The sequence below is a fragment of the Catharus ustulatus genome, chromosome Z, assembly GCF_009819885.2.
Source record: "Catharus ustulatus isolate bCatUst1 chromosome Z, bCatUst1.pri.v2, whole genome shotgun sequence".
NCBI lineage: Eukaryota > Metazoa > Chordata > Aves > Passeriformes > Turdidae > Catharus > Catharus ustulatus.
Genome location: NC_046262.2, coordinates 24,407,643 through 24,426,742, shown reverse-complemented (window position 1 = coordinate 24,426,742; position 19,100 = coordinate 24,407,643). Strand labels below are relative to the sequence as shown.

Genomic DNA, 19,100 nt, shown 5'->3' with positions numbered 1-19,100 from the left:
AAGGGGTAGGAGGGTGGGGACACATTGCAGGCTGAGAGACAGGGATGAGTGTTTTCACACAAAGGTGTCAATGTACGTGTGTGTGACAGCATGTCCGTACACATCCTTGTCCTTCCAGCAGGTAAGGGAATAAGAAAACTCACCAGAGACTGGCAAATATCACACAGAGACCCTCTGGGGCGCTGGCAGATTGTTCCTTCAGGACAGAGACCCCTCTGTCACTGTATCACACGACATCTCCATAACCTGCAGACTAGGCCAAGCATTTCTCAGAGAGAAGTGTTGTCATTTGAAACATGGTGCAGTTGTGTCAGAATGAAACTTTTCAGGGGGAAAAGGCCCCTTGATTTTAGTCAGAAAATACATATTTTAAGAAAACTTTGAAGTATCTTTCTTTCACTAAAGGATAAAAGAGATGGAGAAAGTGTTCTGCAATACATTCTTGACCTAGGCAGTGTAACAGTGTAAAAGGCTGTAGAAATGGTCATCTAAAGCAAATGCAAGATTGTCAATAAACTCTTTAAATTGTGGAAGTAAATTAATTCTTTTCCATGGTTTGATCACCCACTTCCTTCTATAAGAGAAGAAGCAAGTAAATGGGTGTTTGTTTAATACTCAAGATAGCATTCAGAAAGCTACGTGCAGACTGCAGCTCTACTGGTGTTTGCATCACACACCCCTGCTGTAAGTCATCCTCCCAGATCTCTGGGCATGGAGGAAAAGGGAGCAGAGGAAACCAAAAACACCTCAAAAAAATAACAGTGTTTCCTCCTAGGTGTTGTTTTTCTCCTGTGCCTTGTCAGTCTTTTCTTCCTGAAAAATCCGTGTCTTAAGTACTATGAGGAGTGTATTTCCCCACTTCAGTGAGCTGTGCCCAGAACATCCAGAGATGAGCAAAAAGGGAATGAGTAAAGTCCTCACAAACAAACAACAGATATCCCCAAACCTGGGGAAAACCGCCGAGGAGACTCTATACATCCAGCAGTGTTTTATTTTGAAACACAAATGACTGCAATCTTCCAGACAACCTGCAAACAGACATTAAGAGTCACCTTGGTATCTGTCATTAAAATACAAGCATGCTCAGGTGCATTGTGCCCCACAGGCAGGCTGTGGTTTTGCACAGAAGTTACTTCATCCTGCCTTCCATAAAACATGATGGCAAGGACTTAGTGACTGTAAATACCTGCCCTATAATGGACCTCCATCTGAGAAACTTCTGTCTCTGACCGTCTTCAGGTGCATTTCATAGTGACCTGGGAACCTGTGGCCACAAAGCAGGAATCATTGATTCGTACAGATTTGCTGCTCACCTGTCCAAAATCAAGCCCACTCTAACAGGGACACCCTGGAGAAGAAACTCAAATGGAGGAATGTGCCTAGCTCCCTCACAAAACCCTACAGAAAGGAGCACCAGTATGGGACAGGCCCACACAAATACACCCAACTCCAAAGGTGCCCTGCAGATCATGGTGGTGGCTTTGTGGTTTGGCAAAAACACTGCTGGTGGGGAGTGAGAGGAGTGAGAATTTTTCAAAAGAGCAAAACTACAGCAGGGAGTCTTTGGCTTGGTTCTTCACCTCTCTAGACAGTCTGCTCTGCTAAAACACCATAGGGAGGGTTCCTCAGCCTTCTACACTGTGGAATTTGGTTTACTTAAGTTGTTTGGTGTTTGGGGTGGGGTTTTTTTGTTTATTCCCTTTTTTTTTTTACAGCAGATTTGCTTGGGTTGCTGGTTTGGGGTTCTCTCCCAAATTTGGGAAGGAAGGGTTTTTTTTTTTCATTTTTGGTTTTGGGACTCTTTTCAGAATAATTTTTTTTTTTTTACAGGGAGGGGATTGAATTACATTTTTTGATTGTTTTGTTTTCTTTTTATTTTTTTTGTTGTTTTGCTAGCTCTGGGGGGGAGTGGGTTTAGTTTCTTTCCACTTTATTTTATGGGGTTTTTTTGTTGTTGTTGTTGGGGTTTTTTTGTTAGTTTGGTTGGTCAGTTTTTTGTTTGTTTTGGTTTTTTTGTTTGTTTGTTTGGGGCCTGTATTTCATTTTTTTTATTGTTTTGTTTGTTTTAGCTTGTTCTTTTAGGGTTTTTTGTTGTTTTTCTTTGGTGGTTTTGGGGCGTTATTGACTTTTTTTAGGGTTTTTTGGGGGGTTTTGGGTTTTTTTGCTTTGGGGCTTGGCTTTTGGGTTTTTTTTTTTTTGTTACAGTTTGGTTTTTTGTTTGGAGGGTTTTTGATTGGGTTTTTGTGGTTTGGGGGGTGATTGGTTTTTTTAGGGTTTTTTTGGGTTTGTTTTGTTTTATTTTTTGCTTTGGGGATTGGCTTTTGGTTGATTTTTTTGTTTGTTTGTTTTAGGTTGTTGGTTTGTGGGGTTTTTTGTTTGTTTATTTTTTTGTGGTTGTGGGAGATTATTGATTTGTGTTTTAGGGTTTTTTGGGATTTTTTGTTTAGTTGATTTTGATTTGGGTTTTTTTTGCTTTGGGGCTTGGCTTTTGGTTTGGTTTTTTTTTTGCTTTATTTTTTTGTTTTGTTGTTTGGGTGTTTTGGGGGGTTTTTAGGGTCTTGGGGGATTATTGATCTTTTAGGGGTTTTTAGTTTGTTTTTTGTTTTGTTTTGTTTCGTTTTTTGCTTCGGGGCTTGGCTTTTGCTTGTTGTTGGCTTTTTGGTTTTTGTTGTTGTTGTAGTGTTTTTGGTTTGGTTTTTTTTGTTGTTTTTTTTGTTGTTTGTTTGTTTGTTGGATTTTTTTTTGGAAGGGAAATTTTTTTGCTTCCTTTTATTTTGATGCGTTTCCTCTTCTTTTCCTACCTTCTGACCTGGGGCTTTTCTGCGTTCTTTTTCTGTCTGGTTGGTTCGCTCCCCTCCTCCCTGCCTTTCTCGCTCCCGTGCGCTCTCGCAGCCCCCGCTCTCCGCCCGGCGGGGCCGCCCCGGTGCCCCGGCCCCGCGCGGGGCGGGCGCGGCCGCGGGCGCAGCGAATCAGCGGGGCCGGGGCCGCGCAGCGAGCCCGGCGGGGCCGCGGCCGCGCATAAGAAGGGCGGGCGGGGAGCAGCGCCGTCCCTCCCGCGGCGGCAGGATGCACCATGAGGAGCTGGCGTCCCTGCAGCGGCCCCGCTATGGCTGTGAGTGCGGTCCTGGGGGGCGTTTCGGCACCTTTCCTTCGGGTTTTTTTTTGTTGTTCCGCTCCTTCTGCTTTCTCTGCAAGAGCGAGTTGACGGCAAAATTAAACCCGCCCAGCAGAGTCTGCGGCAGCGCGCAGCGCTCCGGCTCCTTTTAGGCTAGCTCTCAGCCGGCTCCGGCTGGGTTTTGAACAGGTTTTCACGGGGCTGCGTTTTGTTTGGTAACTTTGTGAATGGATTATAGCTGTAATTCCGCATTGCAGCTCGGGAGTTTTGGATTAGAGGTCGAGCTTCGGGTTTTAGCGTTGTAACTTAGTGTTACAGGTATGGGTTTGGGTTGTAACTTCGTAACTTGAGTTATGGCTGTAGTTTCAGGTTGTAATTTGGTAACCTTTGGATTATCACTTCGGAATTTCGGATTATAAAATTAAACCTTTGCTTTCTAGTTTTATAACTTTGTTTTAGACCTTTGCAACTCTCAGGTCACTTGGGATGAGGGGAGAGACCGTACAGGTATCTCTTTTCAGAGGGGGTGTGTTTACTTCCCAAACTCATGTTTAAGAAAAACCCCTGAAGCACCTTACCTCCTCCTGCTGCTCTCTGCCGCCCGTGCTTTTCTGTGCGGGGATCCTGCACTCGCCTGTGCTTTTCCTGGCTCCTGCGGGGCAGAGCAGTACAAGCCCATGGCTGCGCCATTCCTGCAAGAAATGCCTCTGATATGCCAGGCATTGAAAAATGGGAACACACAAATGATTTTCAAAGTTCATAACAACCCTGGCATCCTGTGTCTAATGAGCAAATTCCCAGTTCTTACCGTAATAGCTTCGCATAAAACCAGTTTTAAGACCTCCTTTTAGAAAGAAACACAAAATTCCTTAACAGTGTTAAGGACCACCTTGCTTCCACCTAGGACAAGTAGAAAAAGCGGTGCTTGGAGATTAGACCTACAGCTTGCAGAATGCCATGCTCTTCTGAGCATTTCTTCTTATTGATGACTGATTCACCCTATTGATGCCCTCTATTGGGGCAGTTTGTGGAACCTGCCTGTAGGTTTCATTTTTCACTTCACCCAGTAGGTGGATGAGATCCTTGTGAAGGTGTGTGGTCACTGGTTCCTACAGGCGTAGTCTGAGTGTCCATGCTATTGTGTTAGCAAAGGTGAATATTTTGCTTGTGAAGCCATTCCTGCCAGCTGCTTGTGCCCTTGCACGTGTAGTTGGGCAGTGCCCAGGTGTGCAGCATTGTGCTTCAGCCTCTGTTTGGACACTGTCCACTTGCCTGAGATGCAGAAATGTTTATTGCATACCCTGCAGCAGGAGATTTCCTGTGTGCATCTGGCCTGGCTGGTCTCAGAATATGTGCATCTGGACAGGTGGAAGTTAGTCTGTCATGACTTCTGATAAAGCCAAAGATTAGGCTTTGACTTAAAGTAAAGGGCTCATCCTTTGAATCTTGCTCCTGCCTGGGCGCTGAGGATGAATTACCTTATTGCCAGATTTGCTCAGAGTATTTTAAGGATCGTAGGCCTCAATACTTATGGGAAAGAATGACCATGTTAAGAATGCTTAAGTTTTGAAGATACCATCTATCCTCTCAGTGCTTGAGCTTTGCTATGGTAATTGAGAGCATTTTGTTCTCGTTACCATGGGGATGTTCATGTTCTGAGTTGTAGCCACTCGTGGTGTCAGGTCCCCCTGCCCCCAGTACATGGTACACGAGGGGATGAAAGTACACTTGGCTTTAATAATGGTGCCTCCCCTCTGACCCACTATAATGTCTGCTTGTTCAGGATGCAGTAGTTACTCTGTCCCTCCCTGAATGAGAGGCTGTGGCTGCTGTGCCATGCTGCCCCCACTTCTTTTTGGAGTGCCATTTTTGCTGCAGGAACCTTTGAAATTGCATTCCTTTCAAGGGACTAGGCGGAGACTCCTTAAATATGCCCGGCTGATGGCAATATTTGAAAAAAATACACCAAAATCTCCATGGAGAACTTCATACTTAAAAGAACAAGCCATAACCTTATCTGTAGTGACAAGCAGAGCTGCATGTTTGGGGTTTTTTAGCCTGTGTCTAGAGAAATACATATGCTTTATCTGCACTGTATTTGGCTGCCATTTTGAGAAGTGAGGAGACCCAGCACCATTCCAAAAAAAAAAAAAAAAAAGGAGAAAGGAAAGGTGCCCTAACTAGAAAACTTAGACTAGTGTTATCTGAGCTCTTATGAAAGCCCATCATAAGTTATAGGTTCCCTACATGACTAAAATTTCTCTTGGATTACTGACAAACAGTTCCTTTAGCTGAGAACACCACATCTATGCTGGATTTCCTAAGGAGTTAATAAATTGTCCAAGTTAGGCTATCAAATTTCTAAGACCACTTGCTTTAGTGACCTAGAACCATTTTAAACATTTAACTTGACTTGGACTTTTGACTTTGTCTTCAAGCTCCTAACAGAGTTTGTGCGTTGCTCTGAAGAATGCTAGCATTTTGCTATCATAATTTTCTGCCAGGCACTGTTATAAACTGGTGCATGATTATGAGTAGCATTTCATTTTGATAACTAGAGAAGGCATATGCAAATTTTGCATATAAGTGTTTTATAACCAATATAGCCTATAAGTGTTTTATAGACTGATTGATGCCACTGGGGAAAAGAGCTCTCCCTGAGCATGCAACCTTGTAGCATGGTGAGTAACTGAGAGGATTTATCCTTAACTTGAAAGTAGTTGTACATTACAAGCTTTGCTGGTATAGTAACACAAAGAACATCTGGGGAAAAAAAATCTCGGAGCTGATAATTTCCATATTTAAAGTCAGGAAATAGATGAATGAAATCAAACAAGACAGTCTCTTTCTGGGTTGGTGGCTAATTCAAGATGAGCATGGTTCATGGGAGTATCAGAGCTCTGAGCAAACTCCTAGAGCCTTCACTTGGTCTATTAGAGCAAAGATTTTGTGGCTTCCTGGACCACTTGTTGAAAGGTGCCTCCACTTCTGCTTGCTGTGGATACCTTAAAAGAGATGCAGAAGAGATTTCTGTTGGTGCTCCACTGAGCCCTTCAGACAGATATTTATCACCAGTACCAATTCAAGTGAGGACATAAAATTACAAGGAAGCAAGCTTATCCAGCTGAAACTGTGTTAACAGGCACACTACAACTGAATTCACATGGTTTTCAGTCTGGCTACAGCTGTTGCCTGGTTTATTTCTCAGTCCCAGCACAATCAGAAGCAGAGGTTCACAAAACTGCAGAGAATTGGGACTTACATTACAACTAGAGGTATGAGCCATTTTTACAACAAAAAATGCTTGGTGCAGTGCAAGATTATGAAGACAAAACAAAAGTATAAATCTCAGATGTGCTTCACAGATTGAGCATGAGAAGATAGTAAATCAGGCAATGGTGTATCTTTGAGAATGCTCGTTTCCTGACACTCTCAGCTCCTTTATAGCTAGTTTTCCCTGAAATCTGTGTGCAGAAACAAACGCTTAAGTGTTTGTGAACTGTCTGAATGGCTTCACTGCTCTTCCAGGAATGTAGTGAAGCTACAGAGAATGAGGCCATGAGTGTCTGGATTTTAAAAGGATTTTAGGCATTAACATGCTCAGAGAAGCTGAATTAGTATATGCCCTGAGTCCCTGTCTACAGAACTAGGTGCTCCCAACATCAGCAGATGCTTCTGTTGAAGACACAAATAAGTCTTCACCTCTGCTGCTGAGGTCAGAAAGCTAGTTTCACTGGGCATGGATGATGGGTTAATACAGGGGAAAAGAGACTTTGGTATCCAACTTTAAGGGCGTTGCTTGTACTTCTGGTGCTGGCTCCCAGAATTGCTACTGTTTGGCACTAGGAATTCGGAGATGAGACATAGAAGCAGCATGAAGCTTCGGGAGGGAGTGCTGCTGTGCCTGTGGAGACAGGCAGGGCAAACCTGAAGTGAAACACAACCTACGCCTCTCTGTGAAACTATACCTAACTTCTTTGCTCAGCAGGATGTGAAAGTTTGCAAACTAGTGGCTTTTCAAAAAGCTTTTAACCGAAAAAAACTATTAATTTGTCTGCATGCTTAGTAAGTGCAGGGAAACAAGTGGCTGTTTTTCAGTCTAAAAAGGGGAAAATTTATTTTGCTAAAAGTTCCATAGGATTTTCCTAAGTGAAAACAGATGGGATTTTGTGGTTTGGGTTTTTTTTAAGCTTTTTGAAACTTAAAAAAAGTTTTCCTGTGTCCTATGCATATATATTCTTTTGGGTGTATGCTTTCTTGTAGTGCCGGTGACTTACGAGAACACTTTTCTCCTTTTTTATTGATGGGTGTTATTTGGCAACCAAATACACTGTTTATCTCTTCCACTCTTTTTGTAGGTTGCTAATAATTAAACTGCTGAATGAGAATTCAAAAAGTTAAACTGCTTTGTTTAACCAAGTGCACATAATTCACTTGGTAGGAGTGGTTCTCTGTGTGCTTTTGTACAGAGCAGGTTCATCTCCTCTGAAGTCTGCTGGTAAAGAATGGACAGAGCTATGTTGCAGCATGCTTAAAGCTACTTGAATGCTGTTGAAACAGGAAATATTAATATTGCACTGGAAACAGGATTTATAGCACATGTGAGCATGCTACATCAAGTCCAATACTTGAGGCAGGGAATAGGAAGCATGCTGATTTTTAGCTCGCCTCTTCTGTCAAGTGGGGTTTCAGTTACGTAATTTTTCTAGCTCAAAGTTTGCTCGATACTGTTGCTGATTCAAGCTGATTGCTTTACTAGGAATAGCCCTACATGTAAGGCAGGAAAAAAAAAAACCCTGTCAGTGACAGGCAGGACTGGTGGGTCATATTTCAGGGTGATGATAAGCAAGTGTGCTCTCCTGTGCTTGCTCCTTGCAGGAAATGATTAACTCGCTATGTTTGCTTCACTTGTTCAGGCTATTTCGTTGTTTTTTTGGAACAGGTATCCTTGAACTACTGCATGTTGTGGAATGAAAGTGCAGGTACTGCAGAGGGGAGGAGTTGTGCCCACCCTGGCCTGGGGACCATGGCTGGGGGGACAGGGGCCAGGTGCCCCCATCCTGGGGAAGGATGCCTGCTGTACATGCCTCATTTGCTGATCCTCGATAAGCCAGACTCGTACAAGAGCTGTGTCCTGCACAGCTCATTCATGGGTCAGCACTTCCTACACCCTGGCACTTATGTTCACCTTCAGAAAACAGCAATATTCCCTTCAGAGTGGTGCCAGCTGGCTTTGGAGAGGTTTGCTGAACATATACTGCCTTATTTTCACTGCTGGGAGGAGAGGGGGGGTGCTGAGTATCTGACACAAGGATAGGGTTGTGCTGGAGACCAACGTGTTGCCCTGGCACTAGTCCAATTGAGTTTTGCCAGTTGCTGTGGCACAGGTAGAGTGCCCTAGCCCATGGTGCTGAAGGGCTGGTGGGGCAGGCAGTGCCTGCAGTGTGTTTTCTGGTGGCCAACAACCTTGGTAAGGTGGCAGAAGAGGGAGGGAATGGGATACTAAACCAGATGGTGTTCCTATAAACTCTGCACAGTCAAACATTTAGCTTCTAAATAACATTTTGAAGTGTGTAAGCAAATAAACAGCCATTAAGAACCCGTGCTGGTGGCTGATTTCAGTGCTGAATTACTGTTTCATTCAAATGAATATGCACTAGCAAGAAATACTTATCCAGAGGGATTATGCCAGTTCTTTATTACTTATTGCCCAAGCTGAGATTGTCTAACTATAAATTCTTCAAGAATCAGATTTAAGGAGCACTTCAGAGCTGTGACTCACAGCAGCTGGCAAACTGCTGCCAGCCCATAAAGATTTTCTGCCTCCAGGTGTGGTCCTGTCCTATCTGCCAGCCAGGCTCCAAAGTTGTTAGAAACTACTGTCCTCATCTCAGGTGCCTATCTTGGGCTGTGTGTTTCACACTATGCAGTCTGTGGCTTCTGCTAAAGTGAGTGATGAAGGATGTGGTCTCTGCCAGTCCTCTCTTGTGGACTCTGACCTGCTTCTTTGAAAGTGCAAAAAAAGCTGTTGTGGCATCTAGCAAGTGTTTAAAACGGCTCTTGCCAGGCTTCAAAGTGTGTAGAGGAATTTGTAGTTATGCTTGCTATCAATCCTCTACTGTCTGTTCTTCCTGAACGGAATAATAACCTTCTGCATTTGTGCATGATTTATAAAACTGCTCTGTAAACTGATTATATTTGTGGAATTGGAGCCTGCTTTTCTGGGAGGAAAGTACAGATTAATTCAGAGGCAGCTGGAATGGGCAATGCCCAAGCTCTGTACAGAGGTGTGCTTCATTAAGGCAACTGCTCTTCCACAGGGTTGTAGGGTTGAACTATAGGCCAGTAAATGTTTCACTTGTGCTTTAAGGACATTGTTTCAAAGAAGTTTTTAAGAATCATAGGAGAGTACTGGGGCTACCTGTGCCTAATACTCTTGCTGAAGTACTAGAAACAAGGCAAAAAACCCTTGGGCTAATCAAGGGCACTTTCTTGAAAATGTGATCCTGTGTCCAGGGTCAGCATTATTGATAAGATGCTGTTTTTAACTGGTATTATTTGCACTTGGATCCCATCTCCTGCTTTGCTGCAGACTGCTGCAACTGGTGAGGTTTCAGCAGCTTGAACTTGTCTTCAGCTGCTCTGTCATGCTGCTGAAGACAACTTCACCTCTTGCCAGCATGAATACCCAATCTGTCAGGTAGCTAATCTCTTTTAGCAGAGCTGATTTGCATTGCAGGATTTGCAGTCACCTCTGGTCTGTGCAGGGGATGACTGCAGGTCTGACAGTTTCATTTGCTTGCTGAGGCAGGGGGACTTTCTGGCCAGGTGGGACTGTGGCAGACAAAATTTAGAGGTGCTAAAATTGCTCTGGAACTACACCCTGAAATTGTGGGTTTGAGTGTGCTTTCAGTCAACTCTGCTGGTGGAAGAAGTGGCCTTGACTCCTCCTATGGAATTATTTTTGGCTGGATTAGGTCCCCAGTCTGGTTTGCAGCATTAGCCCGCAGGCAGGTCTGCCGGTGTGGTGGAGTGGCTGGAGTAGGGATGAGCACCAGCACCTGGAAGAATTGCAGATCAAGTTAAAGTTGTGCTACTGTTGCACACAGAGATCTGGAAAGTGTGCGTGCAGCGGGGCAGGAAAATGTGCAAGCAGAACTCAAAGGTGGACTGGGGCACACAGGAAGGAGCATCACGTGCATCGCCCTGGTGTCCCCAGCTGCCTCTGCTGAGGTGCTACTGGCACACTTGTGCCCTTTCTGAAACAGCTGGGGCTACTTTCAGCTCTCTGTTGCCCAGGGAGTTTTGAATTGCAGAAATATTTTTGAGGTAATCTTGTCTTTAGTGCTGTAGTTTCACAAATCCATGTCAGTAAAAGGCATGGCAGCGTTTGCCAGGCAATGCTACAGTGGTAAGAAAATTTGAAGAAACTTTTGAGTTCTAGACTACTCAAACAAGAAAGAACAATAAATGCTCTTTTACACAAAGTGAGATTAGAGATGCTTTTTCAACCTTTTTTATTTTTTGTAGCTGATGAAATTGCTCTTGACTTGCAGGGCCTCAAAACTGTGGCAATGAGATGTAACTTGTGGTATGTGCTGTTTATTTCTGGGATTTTTAGTTTTTTCAAGAGAACTGATTTACCCATGCTGACTGAATGGTTTCTATTCAGTGGTAAACACTTCTAAAATTCCATATCTTCTCAATACGGTATAGCAGAATAAATATCAGCATCGGTAGGTTGGGGTGTAACTGAAGAAGAACATGAAGGAGTCCAGGGTAGAGCAGGGATTATGCTTAGGGAAATGTGGGGTAAAGTTTTTACCAAGGAAAAATGCCAACTGTTTTAAAACGAGGCACACAACATGGCTTCACTACATCTGAGCTAAGTTGTTTTGAATACTGCTTTTCAGAGCACAGATTTCTTCACTATGATTTAGTGGAGGCTGAGAGAAGAGCCAACCTTGGCTTGGTAATTGAAGCTGCATGGCAGCTGATTATTCAATGTGGATGCACAACTTACCTCCAAGGACTGGATGTGACTGCCTGCTAATTTATATCACCTCTGACTATGGTAGTCATATTTAACAGATGGGTTAGAATAATCTAGAAAATACACAGCTTTTTATTGCTTGTAAAACCAGCCTCTTGTGCTCCAGCTTATATCTACACATAAAAAATAAGAAGTAAGACCACATGGTTTTGCTGAAGATTACACAGATATGAGCTGTCCTAGAACAAAATGAATCGACTTTCTTAGTACTGTGGTTAGCAACAGGCAAAACTAGGGCTGGTGTTTCCTATAACACTGAACCATGGCAATAACACTTGGTAGTTTCCTCTTTCTTTTGGGGGGAGGGAAGAGATCGGTTTTGTTTTGTTGTTGCCACACTTAGACAAAGTTATGTAGCTTCATAAATGTTTGTTGAAATTTCTGATGAAAACAGAGGTGGATTTCTGTAACGTTCATCTGTATTCTTTTTCCTGTCACTGTATCAGGAAGGTGCTGTCTGGTGGGCTGCAAATGCTGCCCATTGACAAACATGTCTAGAGTCCCCTAAAGGACAAAGAAATGAGCAGTTAAGAATTTTGGGCTCCTATAGCAGTAGCAGAAGTTGTCTCAAATAGCTTCTTGGGCAGATTTCAGATGTAAATTTACACACAATCAAGTTTTTTTCAATATCATTTCCTGAAGGTGTGAAGTATAGACTTTCTTGAAAGTCGACCATTTGTATGAAAATTGTTACAAATCAGGTAGAAGGTATTTAATGCATGCTCACATTTCACAGCCTTCAGTGTGGAGGCAGGAAAAGGAGGAATACCTGTGATGAACAAGGCTTGTTGTGACAGTGGGCCAGAAACACCATACAGAACAGGAATAGTAGAAACTAACCCTGGGCAAGCTACTGCTGATGTAATAGTTAGGTTTTTACTCTGCTCCGCTCTCTCTAGCAGCAGTAAATGCCTCATTATAAGCGAACTGTCCATAGAGTGAGTTGAAAACCAGGGCAAAACTTGGAGAAAGAATTGTTACAGGCTGAGCAGAAGTCTTGATTTTTGCAAAGAAGAGGTTCAAGAAAGGAAACAAACTGTGCTGCAGCCATACAAAAGATTGTAAAATCCTGTGCCCAGCCCTTTATGTGTGCAAAATTCTTTTTGGGTAGGGAATTCAAAAACTGCAAACACATAACTTAGTTTGGTGTTAAGTTTATGTGCATTGCTTGTACTGCTGTTGTCATAACAGTGGTTGAATGCTAGTTACGCTTCCTTTATTTTGGTAGTTTTAAGATTGCTGTTTCAAGCAAAATACTTGTTTTGGGGAGCTTCTGATATGCTCCTGATATTTTTTTACACAACTGATATTTAGCATTGTCACTGTGACACTCAGAGGAAATGTGCCCAGAGGTAGCGAGGAGGCTGTGCTGAGGTCAATATTTGCTCCATTAATCCAGAAATTACTTTGCATTATAAAGTAGACATAAGCAAATAACTTGAAAAATTAAGTTATTCAAGATGCTACATACAAAGTTTCTGTCAGGTAAGAGGAAATTTAGTAGAACAAAAACTAATACTTGGAAATTTGTGAGTGTATAGTTTGAGTAAAAATTTATCTTTTGGGTGCAACTGTCAAAGACTTGTCCTAGAAATGAAAGTACTTGGTTTATTGATAAGTTAGGAGCAACATCTAGCTCACTCTGTATCTGATTTTGCAGTGGTACATGCGATGGTAGATGTGTCATTGTCACTCAGAACAGCTTCAAGTTTCAGTAAATATGTACTGGATGTACTGACTTAAAAGGTCAAGATTTGTCTGTTCTTTCTAAACCTTGCTCAAAGGTCTGTTATTCAAGGCTCAAACATTTTGTGATTTTGTTCTTTCCCGTGGTTCTGATTGCTGATGAAGGAAAAATTAATTTATATAATTGGATATGTATGCGAATGATAAATAAGGGTCAGACTTGTGCAGAAATCCCAAGGGCAAGTGCCCTACAAGCAATTCCTGCCTGTGCAGTGTGGTCCTGAAGTGACCTGCCAGGGACTACTGGGAGCAGGTTGCCCTGGAGCCAGCAGTATCAGCTCCAGTACTTTTGCAAACACTTATTGCGTAGTGAAGGCAGCCAACAGGGCTCAAGTGATAACTGAGGTCAGTGCTGGCCTGGCACTGCCCCTGAACCGAGTACCTGCACAGGTGCACTGCATTTGCCTTCTTCCTGCAAGAATTTATCATCTCACCCATGAAGCAGGAGCAAAGAAGGTGCATCTCCATTCACAGTACCTTTCTGCCTCTGTGTGGACCAGCACAGTCAACAAAGCCAAGAGGTTTTGGGGTGAAATTCTAGTTAGTGAACCTGATATTGTGCCTCCACCCTTTATTTTGTGGTTCCTGCTTGTGCTGGGCTGTATCAGCTGTAGAAATAGCTACTGAATGAATGTACAGCAATTTTTGGATTTGTTTAACAAGCAGCTCAGCTGCCTTCCCAGGGGAGTTAGGAATGCTGGAGGGAGAACAGGAACTGCCATGGCTCTGTTCTTCTCTGCCTCTGGGTGCCCAAGGATCCTGCTCATCACCTAAACTTACCATATCTATATATAAGTATTATGCAACATACAGCATTTCTTTGCTCTTCTGAATTTGAAGCCATTTCTGTATTTAAATCATTCAATCTCATTGTCTGGGTCTGTAGCTGCAAAAAAAATTTTTCAGTTCTATTATCCCTAATGTGTAAGTTTTTTTCTCCCCAATAAGGTTAAACAAAAAAATAAAAAACGCATTGTGCCTGTGAGTAAAAGAATTTGTATTACAAACTTGGAAGATGTTGTGACTGTAATAATTATTTGGGAATAAAAACCCAGGCAGGCAGAGGCAAATGTGCTCTTGCAGTTTAATCTCATGGTATATTCACATGCTTACATTTGTATCTTGAAGGAAAAATGTGCTGCAACATTTCAGGTGTTTTCAGGACATTCTTTCAAAATGTGGAGAAAGTGAACAGATGGTTTATTCAGACCTTGTTAGAAGGACCCTGCAACAGACTGGCTGTGAAAAAACCAGAAGATGAATTGTCAAAGGAAGAATAAAGACCAGATGTCAAGGCTGACGGTTTCTACACTGCAGTCTTTCTCATGGTGATTTCCAATTTACTCAGTGATTAAGTGGTGCTCTTGCTCTATGGCTTTTCCTAGACAGGTGTTTCAGTCCTCTGGAGTCTCATGGCTCAGACCAAGGCTCCTACAGCTCTACGGTCTGAGTTACTTAGTGACCCACACACAGCTTTCTCTGCAGATTCTCTTTTATTCCAGAATTCCTGCCTGTCATCCTTATTTTCTGTTCTTTAAGCTACACCTTACCACATTTCTTTCACTTGGTTACTGTACTGAGAATTCGGTGATAGGAAGCTTTTTGGTTTCAGCTCCCCCATGATCTAAATATTGGTATTGAATAAAGGTAACTCTTTCCTCCCAAACTTCTTTTAGGAGGTCTGAGTTGCTCATCCCTTCCCCTCTCTTTCACTTCTCCTGTCCCTGTGCTTGTCTTCCTCTTTTCTTGCATTTAAGTGTAACCTTCCCTAACCAGTCCCTGGGTGGTAAAGATTTGCTGCAAATGTATTTATGTATCACTGTCCTGGCCTCAAGTTGTAATGCAGATAGGTTTTTTTGTCATTTTCAAGACTGAAACAGAAATTGAACAAGGTCCTGACTTAGCCAGAAAACCTGTCCCGCATTTGCAGAGTATTACCTTAATTAGCTACCATTTAAATGGCTATCTGTCTTTTGAATTCCTACCGAGGAGTAAAAATAGAATCAGAAAGCCTTTGTGTTATTCTGTGTGCTCTTCATTGTGGACTTCAAGTTGTTTGCCTTTGCATCAGTAGCTCTTGTCAAACACGCCTACCTTCCTCAGTCCCTGGGGTCCCTCTGCCACAGTAAGCCTTGTGCTTTATTCTGTCCCTCTGTGTTGGCTGAGCTGTCTTAAACAGCACAATTAGGATGATTTTACTGTTGCCAGGTCAGAGGTTTTGCTATGCAAAAAGCTGAGAGGAGTGCCACAGAGGTGTGGGTAACAATGTGTGTGAACACATGATGGGCAGACAAGCCTGAATTTGGATTTCCCACTGTAGCGAGTTCTGTCTGTGCCCTGCCCTTTCTACTGACAGCCCCACTTTCCTGTTCTTCCACTCCACTTCTGCAGTGGCTTTCTGCCTGCTACCAGTGTTGATGGGTGGGGCTGTGGTCTAAGGCAGTGGGGTGGTGTGATTACACACAATGAAAGTTGCCTTTGACTTCTGCAGAAGGCTGCAGGCACAGTCACCTTTCCTGTTAACTTGCTGTGACTCTTGATTCCAACTGCTTGCATGGGAATAAATGCCTTTTGGATTTGCTCCTTTTCATTAATTTTTTTTTTAGCATTTTAGTGCCCACAGGTTACTTGTCCTTTCATATAGGTATGTGTATACATTTGACTTATTGATTTGTGTGCATTTCTCTTTAGAGAAAGATTAAATATAAACTGCCTAATACTTGAAATAAATTCGATGACATTTTTAATCAAAATACTTGCATTTGTATTCTGACTAAATCTAATTACAGGGTTGATACTGAAGCACACTATAGACACTGGTATTTTCTTGTCTTTTGTAGTTGCACAGTGCATTTTACTAACCTGGCAAATTAAACTGTCTTTCTCATTATTTTGTTTGCAGTCTGCTTGTGTTGAGTTGAACTGAGGTCGCGGTAGGTAAAATTAAAAGAAATGACACCATATGATACAATTTTGGCTGTTTTATTTATGATTTTTATGTATATTACTAATAAAAAGCAAACAGGTTTAATTCTAGTGAAATTAACAAAGCGAAAGGTAAGTGTGTCAAAATACATAGAATTCAAATTGCAAGTTCTTTATTTAAGAAAAGAGCAAATGGGTAAAGACGCAAAAGGGACCCTTGACACCTTTCTGTTTTTCTCATGAACTAATCTCTGGAGAAGGAAAACTTGTTCATACGTGCAATGCTGTTTTGAATGCCTTGAGTGTTAAAAAAATCATTGGTTTTTGGTTTTTTTAAACCCACCCATGAAAAATATCATTTTTGCTGTAAACATTGAAACTAAATAAACCTTCCAACCAGAGGTGATACCAGTGTAACCTTCTGAAAGCTGCCTTGAAGTTTGGCTGCACTAATGCGTTTGGACTAAGCATGTGGAGATAGTATGGCCTGAAAGTGAAATAAATAGCTTGTAATTGGTGTTCACTGCCTCTTCAGGGTCCATCAGCCTGAGTGCTTTTGTAGACTTGTGACTTTTTTGGGACCCTGTGCTAAGGCTTTATTAGTAAATAGTGAGTATAAGTAAAGAATGTTTTTAAAAAAAATAAAAGAAAATGTGAGTTAAGAGCATTGAGATCAATTGTCTAAGTTGACCTAGAAGTTTAAGGTCATAGAAAGGAGCTATGGTTTTAATAGTGTTTCCTGAGCACCTGAATCTTGGGAAAACCTGTTGTGCCTTGAACTGACCAGTGCAAAGTATGCAAAGATAAACAGTTACAATTTTATTAAGCAATTACATTAAGTATGCTGGAGACAGTTGAGACCAGCAGTTAAATGTTGGTGGAAGTGGTTGAGCAACAAGCTGATACATTGCATTCCATGTTTGTAATCGTAGATGGCATCACCTGCAGCTAAATGAATATGGTTGGATTTCATCTGCTTCCTTCAATTCCATTACTTGCAATTGTTCTCCTTGTTCTTCCAAACATACTGAACAATTACAATGAAGTTAAGATAAAATGAAACATTGTTTTTCTGCACAGGGTTCAATGACCCTATTAGGAAAGAGATGTCCATGCTCTAGTATCATCATACATTAAGGTAATGTTGGAACTAATTATTGTCTTTTAATATTTACTTCTACTGAAGTGTTATGTGATGGTACTGTGGAGAGCTGGAGGTTTAGAAGCAGACTACAGGATGTGTATACCTATAAGCAGAAAATTGCGTGTTAAACTTTCTTAGAGCACATGTAGTCACTTGCTCAATGCCAATGGCAACTTGTGTCTGTGGTTAAATGAGACTTTTTCTGAACTTTGTGGGGACTGAAGTATCTTGAGACTTGTCTGAGGAGCCCTACAGACTTTTGCCAGTGTCTGGCTGAAATTAAGTGGTTTTGACGCTTGGCTCCAGGGGCATGGAATGTGGTTGCTGTTGCATCACTGTCCCCTTGTATGACAGTCCTAAGGTCCATGTATTGCAATAGTGCTCAGTATCTGTAAATGGATGTGGCTGGCCTTGTGGTAGCCAATACGTAAGACTGAAGTAAGACCTTTATCAAGGAATTGGCAGGAGGAGCACTCGGGAAAGTAAATGCACAGGAATGAGGCGCTCTGGGAAAACTCAGGGGAAAGACTGGTTTAGCAAACATTTTTAATTTTATGTCAGAATGTTTTTTACTGGAGGTCTGTGTTCAACACTCCTATGCTAATGGTGCATGTTTGCTTTCCCTGTTTGTGCAGTGTCTGGCAGTTAGACATAATCCAGAACAGTGGCCCTGGAGATCCTGTGTGACACACAGTTTGTGAGAGTGGATCATATCTCTCTGCTGGCCATTTTTATTTTTGTTTGAAAATATGAGCCTGCTTGGTTTGACAATGAAATAACTAGATTGGAAGAGATACAGACATTTTTAAGAGAGAGAGTAGTTCAATGTTGGAAATGTTTGAAAAATTAGATATTGAAGACCCCTGTTCTTAAAGTATATTAGTCTACTTTCTCATGTGAATCTGCCCTTCAAGTTCACAGCTTTGGTAGGGTTTTTTAGTGCTTGCAGTGTCTGCCTTTGTCTAGAGCCCTTCCTTGGAGCAAATGTTCAGGGAATGGACTGAATACCCCTAAGTGGAGACACAGAAAGAGGTTCAGGCCATCTGGTCTCATTGCTGGGAGACATGCTACTTGCTTGCAATTGTACTTTTTGACAGAAGTCTATAGAAAGCTGTTTTCATCAAAGCCTTAGATTTTTCATCCAAAGATTAACAACTTCCAGCATAACAGTAGACCTGTAGGTACAAAATACCTTAACAGAATACCTATAATAGGTGTTTGGTGCTGTAAAGCCATTTTTCCTTAGTAGCCTGTTGAATTATTTCTGTTCACATAGTTATAGTTGATATGCTTTCTTCTGCATATTTAATAAACTATTACATTAGACACCTGCAAGTTGATACTGGGAGTGGAGTCTTGAGAGGAACTCAATCTCCTTGTAGCTTTGAGAAGTGTTTTTCTGATATCTGTACATGTATCTTCTCCCTGTAATTTCCAGCTTCCTGGCAGTGCTCTGAGCTCCTGTCCTGTTGCAACGAGGACAGCCTGGGGAGCAGTGAGCTTGCCTCAGAGCATTGCCAGCTCAACCTGCTCCATGTACAGGGCTTGGCTGGTGCTGTGTTGGTGCAATGGACAGCACATGGGTTGCCAAACTAGGAGCAACCATGGAGTTGAAATACCCAAGGAAGGCACCTATGGGGTGCTAAGTACCTGAGACTATGACTTTTACTAGGAACAAAAGGAAGGCACAAAAGATGAATTTATTGGTCTCTTTCAAACCAGGGTAAGATAGTTGTATGTTCTCACATCACATAAGACTTTAAGTCACTGTGACCATCTAAAATGCAACTAGCCTCTTCTTGAAACTACAGCACTGAATTGTGATGACAAATGCTTAAGGTCCTCACAGTACAAGGAGACATAAGTGGGGTGCTGCCTAGAGCCTGTTGTACTGGGCTCAGCTGTCACTGGGACTGGCTATGGCCAGAAAACTGTCAGGAGTTTTTGTGCAAAGGCTCCCTGACTTTTGTTTTTGTTACAGCATGGCTCTGTTGAGTACTTTTGACTGTGTAATATTGGATGGGAAGGTATGAGCTTGGGAGGAGGAAGGAAGGTATGAGGGGGACATATACAGAATTTGCAGAACTTCTTGTCAGAACTTCTTGGACTAAAATGTT

General features: G+C 42.2%; 1 protein-coding gene across 5 annotated transcripts in view; it reads left to right on the top strand.

The window, feature by feature from the left end:
* Positions 1–3,019: 3,019 nt before the first annotated feature.
* IQGAP2 (IQ motif containing GTPase activating protein 2) overlaps positions 3,020–19,100 on the top strand; it is a 127,076-nt gene continuing 110,995 nt past the window's right edge. For all 5 annotated transcript variants that reach the window (XM_033085826.1, XM_033085824.1, XM_033085828.1 and 2 more), the window contains exon 1: positions 3,020–3,112. In XM_033085826.1, coding sequence (XP_032941717.1) covers positions 3,067–3,112 — 46 coding nt within the window. In that variant the 5' untranslated portion in view covers positions 3,020–3,066. The remainder of the gene's footprint in view (positions 3,113–19,100) is intronic.